Source organism: Coffea eugenioides, unplaced genomic scaffold, assembly GCF_003713205.1.
Source record: "Coffea eugenioides isolate CCC68of unplaced genomic scaffold, Ceug_1.0 ScVebR1_251;HRSCAF=893, whole genome shotgun sequence".
Lineage (NCBI taxonomy): Eukaryota > Viridiplantae > Streptophyta > Magnoliopsida > Gentianales > Rubiaceae > Coffea > Coffea eugenioides.
This window is the reverse complement of record NW_020863014.1, coordinates 1-15,952: the sequence shown is the minus strand read 5'-3', so window position 1 is coordinate 15,952 and position 15,952 is coordinate 1. Positions and strand designations below refer to the sequence as shown.

Here is a 15,952-nt window from a genome sequence, read left to right as displayed (position 1 = left end):
AACACGAGTGTGAGTGACCTATACATCGTATTAAAAAAAAAAAGGAGAGAGGAACTCGTTTTTGTTTATTTGTTTTGCAGGTGAAAAACTAAATATGTCTAGTGAGTGCGGTTAGCCAAAACATTGTGTCCCTTTCGATATTTTTATAAATTTAGATTTGCATCCATGTAGGAAACATCCAAAAGTGATAAAATTAAGGGTTAGATTAGGAAAATTTTGACTAAACCTCGCAACTAGCTTAGACTAGGTTGAAAGGGTGCCTTAGGTTTGAATCAATTAAACCTTTGCCTTCCCTTTCTTCAACCGTGACTCCCGAACCTATTTTCTCTTGTTTTCAAAGACCTGGAGTTGTCAAAAAGGGTTTTGATTTATTTTATTTTTGTCAAAAAAATATTTTTTGGGTGACTTGGTACACCAAAACTCCATACCAAGTGGCGACTCCTATTTTTTCTTAAAAACCCTTTTTAGACTAAATTTTTGGACCCAAATTGTTGCATTTTTTAAAGTCCCATTCTAGGTCCTTTTTCATTTATTTTAAAATAAAATTACATATTTTGTAAATATCTATTTTTATACTTATATTTTCCATCACGAAAAATGGGGCGCGACAATTATATGGTCTGTTACACCGCCTAATTTGTGCTAACTCTGATTTGTTTATTCCTGGGCCGGTCCTAACAGTGTATGTTTGTAATTTCAAAGTTATGTGACTTGCTTTTGGCTGCACATTATCAAAATTTGCCTTGTTGAGAAAATCTTTCCCATACATCATTTGGGACGGTGGCACCTGACAACTGTCCCAGCCCATTCTCCATAAATACAGCTTTCTGGATCTTGCAAATATATTAGTCAACAAAAAGAGTGCGCAGAAGAACTAAATTGACTTGTTATAGCCACTCATGGCACCAGTTACTAATCATCATGCCTATCCATTCGTGTGGGTCTTATATGCTCTTTAACTATAAGATTGGATGCCTACCTGTTATACCCAAAGGGGAAAACAAAATCGACAGCAAAAAAGATGGACTTGGGTAGAAATGGTGATGCTAATGAGCTACTTCAAGCTCAAGCTCACATATTGAATCGCATATTCAACTTCATAAACTCCATGCCCCTCAAATGTGCAATTCAACTCGGCATACCAGACATTATTCACAAGCATGGTAAGCCCATGACCGTGGATGAACTCACCAATGCTCTTCCAATTGGCAATGCAAAAGCCCCCTTTGTCTATTGCCTGAAGAGGATTCTAATCCGGTCAGGCTTCTTCATCGAGGCAAAAATTAGTCAGCACGATGAAGAGGAAGGTTATATGCTCACTACTTCTTCTAAACTTTTATTAAAAGATGAGCCTTTTAGAGTGACACCGTGCTTGATCCTACCTTGATGGATCCATGATACCACCTTAGCCAGTGGTTGCAAAACAACAGTGATGTGAATCCCTTCAAGACTTGTCAAGGCAAGGTAGTGTGGGAGCTTGCAGGCCAGGATCAGAGGCTTAATAATTTTTTTAATGAAGGAATGGCTAGCGATTCTAGGCTAGTTGGCAGTATTCTGATCAAGGATTGCAATGATGTTTTTTCAGTGTTGAATTCTTTGGTGGATGTTGGAGGTGGAACTGGAACTTTGGCTAAGGAAATTACTGATGCTTGGCAGCCAATAACAAGAGTTTAGCCTTTGTTGGAGGAGATATCTTTGTAGCTATTCCTCCTGCAGGTGACGTTATAATGAAGGTAAGATCACCTTTCCAAGAAGATGCAACAGATCCATATTCCCCATTTTGCTGTTAAAAGACAGTCTTAGTATTGATTCTAAACACATCTATGTATGCTGCTGATTCAATACAAGCATGTCTTTTTGATGTGGTATTCTTAACTAATTTGAATTCTTTGTGATATGAATGGTAATTTAAACAGTGGATGTTGCACGATTGGAATGATGAGGAATGTGTACAAATGCTTAGGAAATGCAAAGAAGCAATTCCTAGCAAGGAAAATGGAGGGAAGGTGATAATCATAGACATGGTACTGAATGACCAGCAAAAGGGAGCTGATGATCATGAGGCAATTGAAACTCAACTTTTCTTTGATATGCTGATGATGGTGCTTGTCACAGGGAAACAAAGAAATGAGAAGAGTGGGTAAAACTCTTTCTGAGGCAGGATTCAATGACTATAAGATAACTCTAGTACTGGGCTTGAGATCCCTTATTGAGGTTTATTATTAGGAGTAGTGGATAATTTTTTTTGGACTATTTTTGTTAGACATTGTAAGAAGTCAACATGTTTATCCTTTCTTCTTTTACGATTTTAATCTTTTGTGGCATTTTCTTTTCATTTTCAATAAATCAATATTTTTTTGGGAGGTGAAAGTAGCCATGCAAGAATTTTCTGCAGAGCTATTCTGTCGGGCAGACGTGTAAGTTACATGCTCAACAGTTCCAAGGACAATCTTGAGTATTTATTTCTTTTCATGGCCCATCCCAGGGAAAGAATTTGAGGAATCACTCATTAACCCCAAGAGACAGACTACAGGGCAGACAACTTTGCCCAAAAAGGAGACCCAACATTTAGCACATTGTGTGTAGGGATGTAATTGAGGTTAATCAAGACGAACACTCTAGTATTTAAATTTATTTGATTATTTTAATAATCTCAAAATTTTGTTTAACTTTGATTTGTTTATTTGTCCAATCGAACTTGAATGAGTTTTTATCAAATTTGAATGCTATCGAATATAAAATGCTATTCAAGTTTGATTTGTCTAGTTGTCAAACTAAACTCGAACGAGTTCTTAAACTCATTTCAAATATCATATATATTAGTTCATCTTTCAATCTTAATCGTGCTGTTTCAATTTCTGAATTTTCCTCATCAAAACCTTATTCTTTTTTCTTTTTTGATTCTTTTATACAACTTATCAAAATATAACCATGCAGTAATTTCTTTTCACCTTCACATGAGGATTCAAGAATTTCAAGAGTAAGGTATTATAAATTCTATATGTATGTTCAATTGTCAAAATGAAAAAGCTTTTACACAACTCAATAATGAAATTACAGCACGTCTGACCTTTTTGTTACTTTTTCCTTTCACTTTTTTTTTTTCAAAGTAAGCAAAGAAATAGCACATAAACAAAACTTTTTACACAACCCAATTAATTCAGAAATTGGAAGGGGGAAAAATCAATAGAGTAGCTGAAGCCCAAAGTTGTAGGTGCCACCAAATAGGTTGATGTTCAAGACTCTACCGATTGAAAATGTAGCACAGTGATAAAAAGTATAACAGTAATTTCAAAATTGCGATGTTCAAAATTGCGTTTTATTTCATGAAAATTACATCCAAAAAGTATAACAGCAATTTCTTTCCGAAAATCTCTTCCTTAAAATGCAATTCAAGCAACCTCTTAATTTTCTTCAAAAGAAAGCTTTTAGAGCTCACGCAAACATCACTCGCACTAGTATCACCTAACCAGTTTTGCAGCTTCCCTTCATCCAATATGAAAACATCACGTGTAGGAGCTCATGTCAAACTCTTAACATATATTCGAGGTAAATTTTTACTTTAAAAAGAGACGGGCAATCGTTTCTAGTTGGAATATTCTCACTATATTTATATATTTTGCTTTTAACACCTGGAGACTTGATGATGTACGAGCGGTTTTCCAATTCACGGGCCAAATTTGAAGATTTCTAAATTCAGTTTTTATTTTAGAGATAGATATACATGACCAGGATTGAAACTCATGGCTTGTTCGTGATCTTTATTCCTTGTTGCTGACCGTCAAATGTGCTTACATGTCGGCTATACTCAATTCCACTTCGCGTAGTGTACATGGAAACTGAAGATGAATGAAATAGGGCGTCACTAACTATTGACTAGTGAACCTTTGAAAAAAAAAACAGAAATAAAGAAAAAGAGAGCTCTTTCTGTAAATGAATTAATTTCGGAAGATCCATGCCACACTTTTTTGCCTAAAACTATAGTTGTTAAATCCGACCCAACCCGACCCAATATTGAATCAGTCAAATCGGTGGATAGGCCATGGAACTAGGCCGATTTAACAATTGGATTGGAGTTGCAGATAATTCATTTTGAACCATTTGACTCTGACAGTTGACTTGCGGCTCGTTAAACCTGGCGGGTTTTGAAAATTTTTCTGAAATTACCTTTTTACTCAATTTTTTAATTTGACCAGCCATACCAACATTGGCATTATCGTCTTTTTGACAATTAGATGAGAAAAATTGAAAAGGAATTCGAGAATATGGGTTTGTTTCTTTCTTTGATACTTAGATTTATCATTTATATTTATGTGTAATATCAGTATGAATTCACGAACTAAGAAACACGTATGAATATGACTTGTGTGTATGAACTATAAAATATAAATAGGTTATGATTTCTTAACATTTAAGAATTTCTATACTTATATTATAATTTATATGTTTATTTAATTATATTATATATTTTTTATTATATAATGTGATCTGACAGTTCAACCAGTGATCCACCAACCACTGATCCGCCAACCTGGTCCTCCTATAGGGTTGATGTCCATGTTGGTTTTAATAACTATGCCTAAAACCACTTGATAGTGTCTCCACGTCCCAGACTGCAAAATCTGCATGCCTATTTGCCCATCAATGCATTTGGGCCCAAATTAATCAATAATTTATTTATTTTTACCCCAAACAGTATAACTTATGCTAATATTTGCAACAACATTTTTTCAAGAGAAAAAGCCCTCAAGTACACATAAGAAAACCTATACTATACACGAGATACAAATAAAATCAGCTTGGAAAACATTCAAAAAACAATCCCCAGCCCAAAGCTATCTGCCACAAGTCAGTATCTTAGCACTTCATTAGGCAAATCCTATCTCATTTTGCGTTCTAACTACTAGATTGTCTTAGTCCAGCCTGACAGGGTGTCAGCCTGTGCAATAATAAAATCTGTTCAAATTAAAAGTAATTTCTGTAGATAGCGGTGAGTAGGGTCGAATCCACAAGGATTGGGAGTAATTGTTTCTTTTCAAATTCACAGTGACAAGGGGGTGTTTTTATCTCAAGGATGGCAATTTAAGCAATTCAACTAAAAGTAAAATAATAAAAATAAAATAGCCAACTAGGAATTAAATAACAATTTACTAAAATCAAATGAGTGATAATTAAGAATCTAGCCAAGGAATAACTTCAATATTGGTGCACCTAATTGATCATCGAAACAAAGGCAATCCCAATTATTTATCAATAAATAGGTTATAACTACCAAACAAGCGATGGCAGTCAACCCCTCCTTATTGTGTCGGTGATTAAGGTACGCCCGTTAATCACTGCTCCAATTAGGAAATAATCCTAAGTACGCCCGTAAGATTTAATTCCCCAATTACCTTACATATTAGAGGAGCCCTATTCTAACCAAATAACGCACTATCAGGGTTATTTCAGATTAGCCCGCGTATCCTCCTGACACGAACCTAATCGTGCCAGTTATCACTAATTTAAGGCAATTAAACAATTACGGATTTAATGCCCTAATTGACAATAGATTATCAAATCAATTAATTATCCGGATCCAAGACAATCAATTAATTAAACAACCATAAGCACTGCAACCAGGGAATATGCAAATACCAATAAATAAAAGAAAAAGATAAAATTAAATCGATCTCACAATTTTAGGCGAACCAAAGCATCCGTTGTTCCTTGACTAGAAAAGCGGGTTTAGTTCATCTTTGATGGACGAGACTCACAGGAAATCGAAGCAAGAGCTGCGGCCATTGTCTCGGTAATTAGGAGAATTCACTTTGTCCGAATATGTGAAAAGATAACAAAGCTACAAAAGATCATTCAATAATGTTTCAATTTGTCTGACATGCTAAGTAGGAAAAGCTACTTGAGCCCACAAGGAAAAGTCAACAAAGCTAAGCTAGAATACTCCAAAAAGTAGTGTTCTGCCTCTGCAACATCTAGTTTTTTATCTAATGCCTAATCTCCTGCCTCTCTCCCTGTTGTGCGGCAGCTCCCCTTCCGGAGAGGAAGAAGAAGACTTGTCCTGCGTTCCTTTTTCTTCTTTTTTATACTGTCTTCCGCCCTCATCAGCAATTACCAAGGGGGGAACAAATTTTCCTTTGCCAACTATGCCCCTCGGGAAAGCTCTATGACTTGAACTCTTTTTCTGTCAAATTAGCATTTGTTATCATATTTTCATTCTACTCCTTGAAATAAATGCAAAACACTAAAAGTGAGTAGAATTTAACAATTAATTCACATTGGGTCAGGTAATAGGAGAAATTAATAATAAAATAAATGATAAAATTGCAACCTATCAATTCCCCCCACACCTAAACCATGCTTGTACTCAAGCATGAGAACAGCAAACAAACTCCAATATTTGATAATGGCTATTGCTCTATCCACCAAATTGCCAAGATACCAAGAAAAATAATAATCAAGCATCAATGGTCAAGTCCAAGAAACATCACTCCGATTAGTTTCTAAACCATAAACTCCTCTAATTTCAGGTTAACTAATCTAAGAAAAAGGAATGATACACAACATTTATCAGCAAATGGTCCAACTATTAACCAAAATCTCAACATTAAATTCATAAATCGGCAAGCTGACTTGTATTATACACTAACACAACTTTCACTTTTTTATTACATTTTTCTACTTGTCTCTTTTTTTTCTCTTTTGTTTTTTTTGTTTTGTTTTTTCAATAGTAACAAAAGACTTAGTTGCTAGCCATTGGAGCCTTTTGACGCGAATTCCGACATTTGTCAGATGAAAGAACCCGGTTACTCAGCTTCTATCGCCATATGACCACGTACTCATGGCAATTACTACTTTTTGACGCGAGAATCAACACTTTTAGGTGTAGATCCCCGGTTACTCAGTAGTAAAGACTAGCGGAGTACAGTCAACTCTTATTCACAGCTAATAACACAAAAACTCAATATAACACAAGAACCAAAAGAAAACTTGCATCAGCTAGCCTCATTTTCAAACATGGAGAACTGAGATTAATCACTTGACCAATTCACATAAAAATGCCAACAATCATTCCCAGTGCCTAGGAAAGTTAACCAAAAATTATAAGAGTAAAATAATCACCGATATTCACCAAAGAAATGCTCTTGGATTCAACCATATTAACTTGATGCACTTTTATTATTAAAACTTGGCAATAGCAAAATTAGAGTCAACAAACCAACAGCAAACTTTGGCAGTCATAGGAGAGCTAGACAGATGAATGATAAAAAAAAAGTGAACGAAAATTAGACAAATAACAAACTAAAAATAAAAGAAAACTAAAAACTAGAAAAACTAGCACAGCTGTCCCTCCCCCCACACTTAGATCCTACATTGCTCTCAATGGAGGAAATTAACATCAAAAGTAGGGGAGAGGGTAACAAAACTTCCCTGGAGTCATCAACACAGTGGAGGGTTAGGCGGAAATTAAGGAGGAATTCCGGTGTGCTGAATAAATGCCGCCAAATTTCTGCATAAAAGCTGACAAAACTTGCCCATCCCAAAATCTCAATAAATGTCTCCAATTGGACAGTTAATTTCTCAACTCAAAATCGGCAATCCAGCAAAAGCAGTTTAGAAATTTGATAATAGCCACACAATGACAAGCACTTAGTTCCCAATCAGGCAGCCAACCAAATAGAAATAACAAATGCTAGTCAAAATATTCCAACCAGTGCCACTGATGCACACACAGGTAATAAACAATGCAAACAGGCAACCAAATCACTGACAATGCCCCTCCAAAACAATAATAGAAACCAACAGCTAGAGTGCCCCAATAACTCAATTGAAAACTACCAATCTCAACAAGTAAATCAAGCAACCAGGTTTTCCAAATCAACAGGCAGTAGCAGAACCAAATCACCCAAATATCAATAGACAATTGCAGTATGTAGGCCCACCCAAAATCTCAACAGATGGCTCCAGTTGGCCAGGCAATGTCATAAGTCAAAACCAGCAAATGCAACTACGATAGCTTAGAAATTTGTCAATAAGAACTCTGCCAACCAATTAGAGGTAACGGATTCAATTTAAAATATTCCCACCAGTACCACTGGGGGTAAACTATAGTAAATGAAAAATCTCAACTAGCCAACCGAATCAGCAAAAATTTCAACAAGAACCCAAGTGAAGCAGCGCTCAGTGGATGCTCATAGTAGTCCAGTAATTCACTGCAATTTACGCAAAAACTAAAGCAGCAAAACAAATCCTAATCGACTCCAAAATTACCCTATGCACTTGAAATTGCAAAATTACCAACACGGGTTGCTGGACATGTTAAAGAACAGGAGTTAGACGAATACCTCCACCTTGACGTCTACATGGAGCGAAGGTGCGGCAAGTGACTCAGCAGCTTGCGACGCACAGGTGGGAAGAGGCAGCGCTTGGAGATCCGTAGCTGCGCGAGTTGTGTGGGCTGAGAGAGAGAGCAGCGTGAAGCAGTGGACGGTAGTAGGGTGCGGCCAGGGGAGAGAGAGTGGACTAGCTGGTGGGCGAGCTAGTTGGCCTGAGGTATGAAGCGGCGCACGATCAGGAGAGACCTGGAGTGGAGACGGTGATGGCGACGCGAGAGCGCTTGGTTGAGCTGGTGGTAGTAGTGGAGCTCGACCGTAGTAGCTGCGGGTGGAGGGTGAGATCGAGAGGGAGAAAGGCGTGAGCTGCTGGTGGCGCTGCTCGCTGGGCAGAGGTGCGCGAGCTCCAGCAGCGGAGAGGGCGGCGTCACGCGATGGTGGTCGTCGCTAGTGTGAGGGGAGAGAAGAGATGGTCGCGGCTGTGAAGTGGAGAGGTGGAGTGCGCGGAGCAGCAGGCTGTGGCGTGCAGCCGTGGTGGCGTGCGGGCTTCGGCCGACACAAAAGGAACAGGGGAGAAGGAAGAAAGAAAGAAAGAAAGAAAGAAAGAAAGAAAGAAAGAAAGAAAGAAAGAAAAAGAAAGAAAAGACAAAAAAAAAAGAAGGAAAAAGAATAGAAAAAGAAAAGTTTTTTTTTTTGAGAGAATTGAGCTACAGTGAAAAGGAAAGAAAAAAAAAGTTTTTTTTTGTGCTTTGTTGTTGTTTTTTTTTTTTAAAAAAGTATTTTAATATTTTAAAAAAAAATTTGATTTTTTTTTGTTATTATTACAAAACTCAACTTTGAAATTCAAAATTAGAGACTGACAGGGAATCACTAACCGGTCTTGAGTTTTTCTTTTGAATGCTTGCCTTTCCCGTGAACATGACGCGGGCATGTGATGAAGGCACGGAATGAGGAGCTCTCCAGGTTACTTGACGCGGGCGCGTCATGAGGGCAAGAACCCCTTCTGACGATTCTGATCATGAGCTCTCTATACGTCATGACGCGGGTGCGTCACGAGGGTAGGAACCCCTTCTGACGATTCTGACCATGAGCTCTCTATATGTCATGACGCGGGCGCGTCATGATAGAAGGACACTTACAAATCATCAAAAACGAAAATTGAAGCCATAAATCAGTAAAATCCAAGGAAAAATATATTTAAACTAACGACCAAAAATAAACAAATAACTAAAAAAAATTGGGTTGCCTCCCAATGAGCGCCTTTCTTTAATGTCTTTGGCTAGACATCATCATATTTTGTTCATGGAGGATAAAATCTTGTGACTCGTCTTAATGTTTCATCCTCTATATAGTCCTGATAGCCCTCGTAAATAGAATAATTTTTGAGCACACGAGTTACGGGCTTCCATGGACTAGTAAATGGCGCCAAACGGGTCAACGATAATTTGCATTCTCCACTCACTCCTCCATCACTTGCATTTATTGGTTCAAGATATCTTGATATCGTCACTCTTAATTTATTTCTGTCATGAAATTCAAAATTTTCTGGTATAGTAAAGTCAATTTCATTAACAGGAATTGAAGAATAAAAGTCAAGAGAATATTGATTAAGGAATGGAGGAGATGTCACCGTATTTGGAGATTGTACACTGGATTCATTCACTTGAACGAGTTGATGTTGGGGTCTCATTTCTTGCACTTCAACTTCTTTTTCAATTGCATTTTTAGATCTATTTTCTTGAGACTCTTGTAGTTCCATGTCACTTGTCAGAATAATTGCACTCTCATCTTCTTCAAGGTCGACGATGGTTTGTAAGGGTAATTCTTCATAATTTGAGAGTCTTTCTTGGACTTGGGATTCTAGGCGGTTAATTGCTATCATCAATTGATTGACCTGAGTTTGCAATGATTGTACTTGTCCCCATTGATTCCTCATGCTTTGCAGGTCAGAATTCGTCTTTTGTTGATTAGCAATTAACTGCTTCACCATTTCTTCTAGAGACGGATCTGGCATAGATGATGGTTGTTGAGACTCTTGCTGTTGAAAATCCATCGGCCCGGTCGCATAATTGAAATTGGAATCATCCCACTATCCTTGATCATACCCGTTTGAATAAGGGTCATACCACGTTTGATACTGAGGTGGAAAATCTCCAAAAGTATCAATTGGAGCATTTAGATTATCTCGAAATGCGGAGCATGTGTCGGTTGAATAATCTGAGAAAAAATAACTTCCACCATTTGCAACAGCCAATTGATCATTAGAAAAAACGTGAGTCTCATAATTCCATTCAGGAATAAAATCTAGTCTATCATCAAAATACGGAATGTTAGCAGCCATAAACTAATAAAAAAAATCAGAAAAATAGATTAAAAAAAATGAAAACAAGATGAACTAAAAAAGGAACAAATAACTAGCGCCAGTCCCCGGCAACGGCGCCAAAAATTGACAGGGTGTCAGCCTGTGCAATAATAAAACCTGCTCAAACTAAAAGTAATTTCTGTAGATAGCGGTGAGCAGGGTCAAATCCACAGGGATTGGGAGTAATTGTTTCTTTTCAAATTCACAGTGACAAGGGGGTGTTTTTATATCAGGGATGGCAATTTAAACAATTCAACTAAAAGTAAAATAATAAAAATAAAATAGCCAACTAGAAATTAAATAACAATTTACTAAAATCAAATGAGTGATAATTAAGAATCTAGCCAAGGAATAACTTCAACATTGGTGCACCTAATTGATCATCGAAGCAAAGGCAATCCCAATTATTTATCAATAAATAGGTTATAACTATCAAACAAGCGATGTCAGTCAACCCCTCCTTACTGTGTCGGTGATTAAGGTACGCCCGTTAATCACTGCTCCAATTAGGAAATAATCCTAGGTACGCCCGTAAGATTTAATTCCCCAATTGCCTTACGTATTAGAGGAGCCCTATTCTAACCAAATAACGCACTACCAGGGTTATTTCAGATTAGCCCGCGTATCCCCCTGACACGAATCTAATCGTGCCAGTTATCACTAATTTAAGGCAATTAAACAATTACGGATTTAATGCCCTAATTGACAATAGATTATCAAATCAATTAATTATCCGGATCTAAGACAATCAATTAATTAAACAACCATAAGCACTGCAACTAGGGAATATACAAATACCAATAAATAAAAGAAAAAGATAAAATTAAATTGATCTCACAATTTTAGGCGAACCAAAGCATCCGTTGTTCCTTGACTAGAAAAGCGAGTTTAGTTCATCTTTGATGGACGAGACTCACAGGAAATCGAAGCAAGAGCTGCGGCCATTGTCTCGGTAATTAGGAGAATTCACTTTGTCCGAATATGTGAAAAGATAACAAAGCTACAAAAGATCATTCAATAATGTTTCAATTTGTCTGACATGCTAAGTTGGAAAAGCTACTTGAGCCCACAAGGAAAAGTCAACAAAGCTAAGCTAGAATACTCCAAAAAGTAGTGTTCTGCCTCTGCAACATCTAGTTTTTTATCTAATGCCTAATCTCCTGCCTCTCTCCCTGTTGTGCGGCAGCTCCCCTTCCGGAGAGGAAGAAGAAGACTTGTCCTGCGTTCCTTTTTCTTCTTTTTTATACTGTCTTCCGCCCTCATCAGCAATTAACAAATTTTTCTTTGCCAACTATGCCCCTCGGAAAAGCTCTATGACTTGGATTCTTTTTCTGTCAAATTGGTATTTGTTATCATATTTTCATTCTACTCCTTGAAATAAATGCAAAACACTAAAAGTGAGTAGAATTTAACAATTAATTCACCTTGGGTCAGATAATAGGAGAAATTAACAATAAAATAAATGATAAAATTGCAACCTATCACAGCCGTATAAAGTTGAATCTTTCAAACCACCTGTTAGAATTCTAGATTTTTTCTTTTTGTTTAGAATTCTAGACGTTGTTTTTAACGTTATCCCTATATAATGTAGTGATCACAATAAAAATTACTTGAGTAATACAATATCATCTTTTGCATACAGCTTATAGGCTTTAGCCTTCTACTATTTTATGTGAGAGGCCACATTAAACAAAATTTCCTTGACGAGTCAAAATTAGAGAATCGACCTTTTGTGAGCCCATTCAAAATTAAAAATCATCCCGACACTAATTTGAGATTTTCTAATAAAAAATTTTCAGACCACCATTGTAGTGAACAAGGAAGATGATAACATTTTTTTTGGATTACCTTTTCTGAAAATGCTTATAACATGGAAGAGGTCTGCCATCAAGAATACGGCAAAACAATTCGATCCTCGAAAAGCTAGTTAAGGCCCCATAACCATTTGTTTCAACTTGTATGTCACCATCAATGGTGGCTGCTTCAATTTACTCTCAGTCTTGCTCGAGGTTCATTCGTTTTGAATTTTCTCAGTTACTAATTAATAATTGCAATTGCGTCAGCAATTAGATATTTTAATCGAATTACTTGGGCGTATTTATTTGGTTTGTAAAGTTTGACACCTCTAGATCTGCCAAACCTATTTAGATACTTTGAAATCGTGGAAACCAATCAAATATAGCCTCATAGGAGGCACAAGAGGAATCTACTGCCATAATTTAGTAGCAGATATGCACTGCAACCCATAATTTACTAGCATATAAATGCAGTCCTGCTTGACCATTTATTGTTTAATTAGGCTACTGAATTTATGCCATTGAATTTGAACAAAAGATGGAAAAGGCTGAGAATTTAGGTGAGCTTATTGAAGCTCAAACTCATGTGTGGAATGCAATGTTCCACTTCAAGAAATCCGCATATCTAAAATGTGTCGTTGAATTGGGAATCCCAGATGTGATCAGGAATCATGGGAAGCCCATCACACTTTCTGACCTGATTTCTGTCATCCCAATCCACCCTTCTAAATCTGCCCACATTTTTCGCTTAATGCGATTCTTGGCTAATTCTGGATTCTTTGTTGAAAACCCTCAAGGCTATGCACTCACCCCTGCAGGTCAGCTTCTTTTGAAAGACGAGCCATTCAATGTACGGGCACACATTTTTCTATCATGTGACCCTGCCTTGTTGAAGCCCTGGAATCTCTTGACCGAGTGGTTCCAGAATGATGGTCCCTCTCCATTTGATACTGCATATGGGAATAATCTCTGGGATTACAGCGCTCGAGAAGTTCGATTTGGAAACAATAAATGGCTGTAGAAGTGCTGATGACCAAATGCAAGTTTGCGTTTGAAGGCTTGACAACTTTTGCTGATGTTGGGGTGGTACTGGCAAAGTTGCTAAGGCCGTTGCCCAAAACTTTCCTAGCATAAAATGTACCGTTGGTTATGTTCGGCCCTGCCAAAGAAAGAACTGAGAAGGAATGGGCAAAAGTGTTTTCAGATGCTGGATTTAGTAGCTGTAAAGTATATCCAGTCTTGGGGATGAGTTGTCTCATTGAGGTTTATCCCTAAGTTAAGGAACATTTTGTTGCTTGTAACATAAAATTATCAAGTGTTTAGTTCCAATAGTCGATTTGGCAATTAAGTTTTATCTGTGTAGATATATACATTTCTAAATGTACTTTAGGCTTTTATATCAAACAATTATTTTGTTGTTAATGAAAATAACATCCTATTATATCCTCAAAAGTATTACAATTAATTCAAAATAGACAAGTAACCATGTCTTCATCTAAATTAATTCAGAATATAATACTACATGGAGAGAATGCTAGTTTTGAGGGATTTCAATTTTTTTTTTTTTTTGCAATTTCAAATATTAGTTTGGTATCTAAGTACAAGTGGAGTGTTCATTTACAAGATAAATTAAGCGTAGCTTTTGCAAACTATTTTTAAAACATTTTTCTTATATAATAATGCTATCCAATCAGAAATAAATTTTTGCACACATGTACATATATATAGTGCTGAATGAAATGCCTTGGGTCCACTGGTGTGGCCCATAAACTTTCTGAGTTAAACTATGTGTTCAAAATGATTAATTTAAATTTATTAGTAATTGGACGGGACAAGACTTATATTTCATTTAGTTCTTATTCCGATTTCCTATGTGCGACATCTCACTTAATCCTCCCTCTTAGAAACTGCACGTTCTTTCAAAATTTGATCGTAACTATCCACTTAGTCGTATGTGAATTCTAGAGAATCACGCGGAAACCATACAAGAATTGCTTTGATACCATTTATAACGCTTTGAGTCTACTAGATTGGCCCAATAATTTTTCGAACTGAAACTATGTATTCAAAATAATTAATTCAAAATTATTAATAATTCAACGGACCAAAACTTATATTTCATTTCTTTGTTCTTCCGACCTCCGATGTGGATTATCTCAGTACATTTACACCTGCATGAACACAAAAAACACGTTCCGGATAAGATTTTGGGATAAGATGGCTGAATGAAAGGATGGTATTACGGGTAGAGCTGTCAACGGGCCGGGTCCGGGCCGGAATTCATTATTCCGGACCCGGATTACTATGCCGGATCCGGATCCGACCCGTTTACCCGACGGGTCTTTTATTATATGTTCCGGATCCGGATCCGACGGGTCCCGGATCCGGATCCGACGGGTCCCGGATCCGGATCCGACGGGTCCCGGATCCGGATCCGACGGGTCCCGGATCCGGATCCGGGTCTACCCGAACAAATTTACCAAAATTTATAATTTCTAATAAAAATGAGAAAAAAATATATTTGTAAACTAATTTCTAACTAATGCAAAGAAAAAACCAAATAAGAAAAGAAATCAAATTAACTTTATTAAAATACATCACCCTAATCAAATTATATTGATAAATATATATTTTTTAAATTATTAATTCATTTATATCCGGATCCGGGTCTAATACGGGTCGGAATACTATATTCCGTATCCGACCCGTTTTTTGTTTGACAAAACGGATCCGGATCCGGATCCGGGAAACGGAATTAAATCCCTACCCATACCCGTAATAATTTCACGGATCCGGTCCGGATCCGGGTCTAGACCCGACCCATTGACAGGCCTAATTACGGGTAGGTGGCAATAATTTCACTTGCATGACCACAAAGAACACAATTCCGAATGACATTTGGGATGACAGGGTTGTGGTCTGAGACAACATCGTACCTGATTTGTACTGTCATCTTCAATAAATTTAAGGATAAAATATACTTTACTCCCACATGATTTAATAATTTTTCACATAGTTTTTCTAAAGTTTTAAAAACTATATACAATCCCTTTGTAGTTTAAATTAAAGTGTCAAATTGACAGCAATGATCTTATGTAATGGAACCCAAAAAATGTAAAAAAATTCCCTTATTTAAAAACTAAAATAGTTGAAGTGACTAAAATATATAAATGTAATATATATGACATTTTAACCCTTTATAGTTATATATTTTGCCACATAACTCCCTTGTGATTTAGTACTTTACCATATAATCCCATTTTGATTTTCAAAATATATGCATAACCCCTTGTTGGTAATTAACAGTTTTCAACTTTATAAAAGAGTACTTTTGACATTTTAGTTGATTCTATTATGGAATACAAATTCTGCCATTTCGACATTCTTGTCCAAACTATGAAAGGATTATATATAACTTTTCAAACCTCAAGGGGTTATGCCACAAAAGTGCCAAACCACAGGGG

General features: G+C 36.8%; 2 protein-coding genes across 2 annotated transcripts; both read left to right on the top strand.

Annotated features, from left to right (window-relative positions):
• Positions 1-1,021: 1,021 nt before the first annotated feature.
• LOC113756895 (trans-resveratrol di-O-methyltransferase-like) lies at positions 1,022-2,226 on the top strand. The gene is made up of 4 exons (XM_027300366.1): positions 1,022-1,307; positions 1,657-1,733; positions 1,917-2,063; positions 2,116-2,226. Exons 1-4 carry the CDS (start codon positions 1,022-1,024, stop codon positions 2,224-2,226), a joined length of 621 nt encoding a protein of 206 aa, XP_027156167.1.
• A 10,800-nt stretch (positions 2,227-13,026) lies between these two features.
• On the top strand, positions 13,027-13,509 carry LOC113756894 (trans-resveratrol di-O-methyltransferase-like). The gene has a single exon (XM_027300365.1). It carries the CDS (start codon positions 13,027-13,029, stop codon positions 13,507-13,509), a length of 483 nt encoding a protein of 160 aa, XP_027156166.1.
• Positions 13,510-15,952: the final 2,443 nt, after the last annotated feature.

What these genes read in the sequence shown, in the direction of transcription:
- LOC113756895 (XM_027300366.1), top strand. Translation starts at nt 1,022, where the DNA reads ATGGACTTGGGTAGAAATGGTGATGCTAATGAGCTACTTCAAGCTCAA. An exon ending in TCAGCACGATGAAGAGGAAG is followed by an intron (nt 1,308 to 1,656) that starts GTTATATGCTCA and finishes GATGCTTGGCAG; the next exon opens with CCAATAACAAGAGTTTAGCC. An exon ending in CAGGTGACGTTATAATGAAG is followed by an intron (nt 1,734 to 1,916) that starts GTAAGATCACCT and finishes TAATTTAAACAG; the next exon opens with TGGATGTTGCACGATTGGAA.
- LOC113756894 (XM_027300365.1), top strand. Translation starts at nt 13,027, where the DNA reads ATGGAAAAGGCTGAGAATTTAGGTGAGCTTATTGAAGCTCAAACTCAT.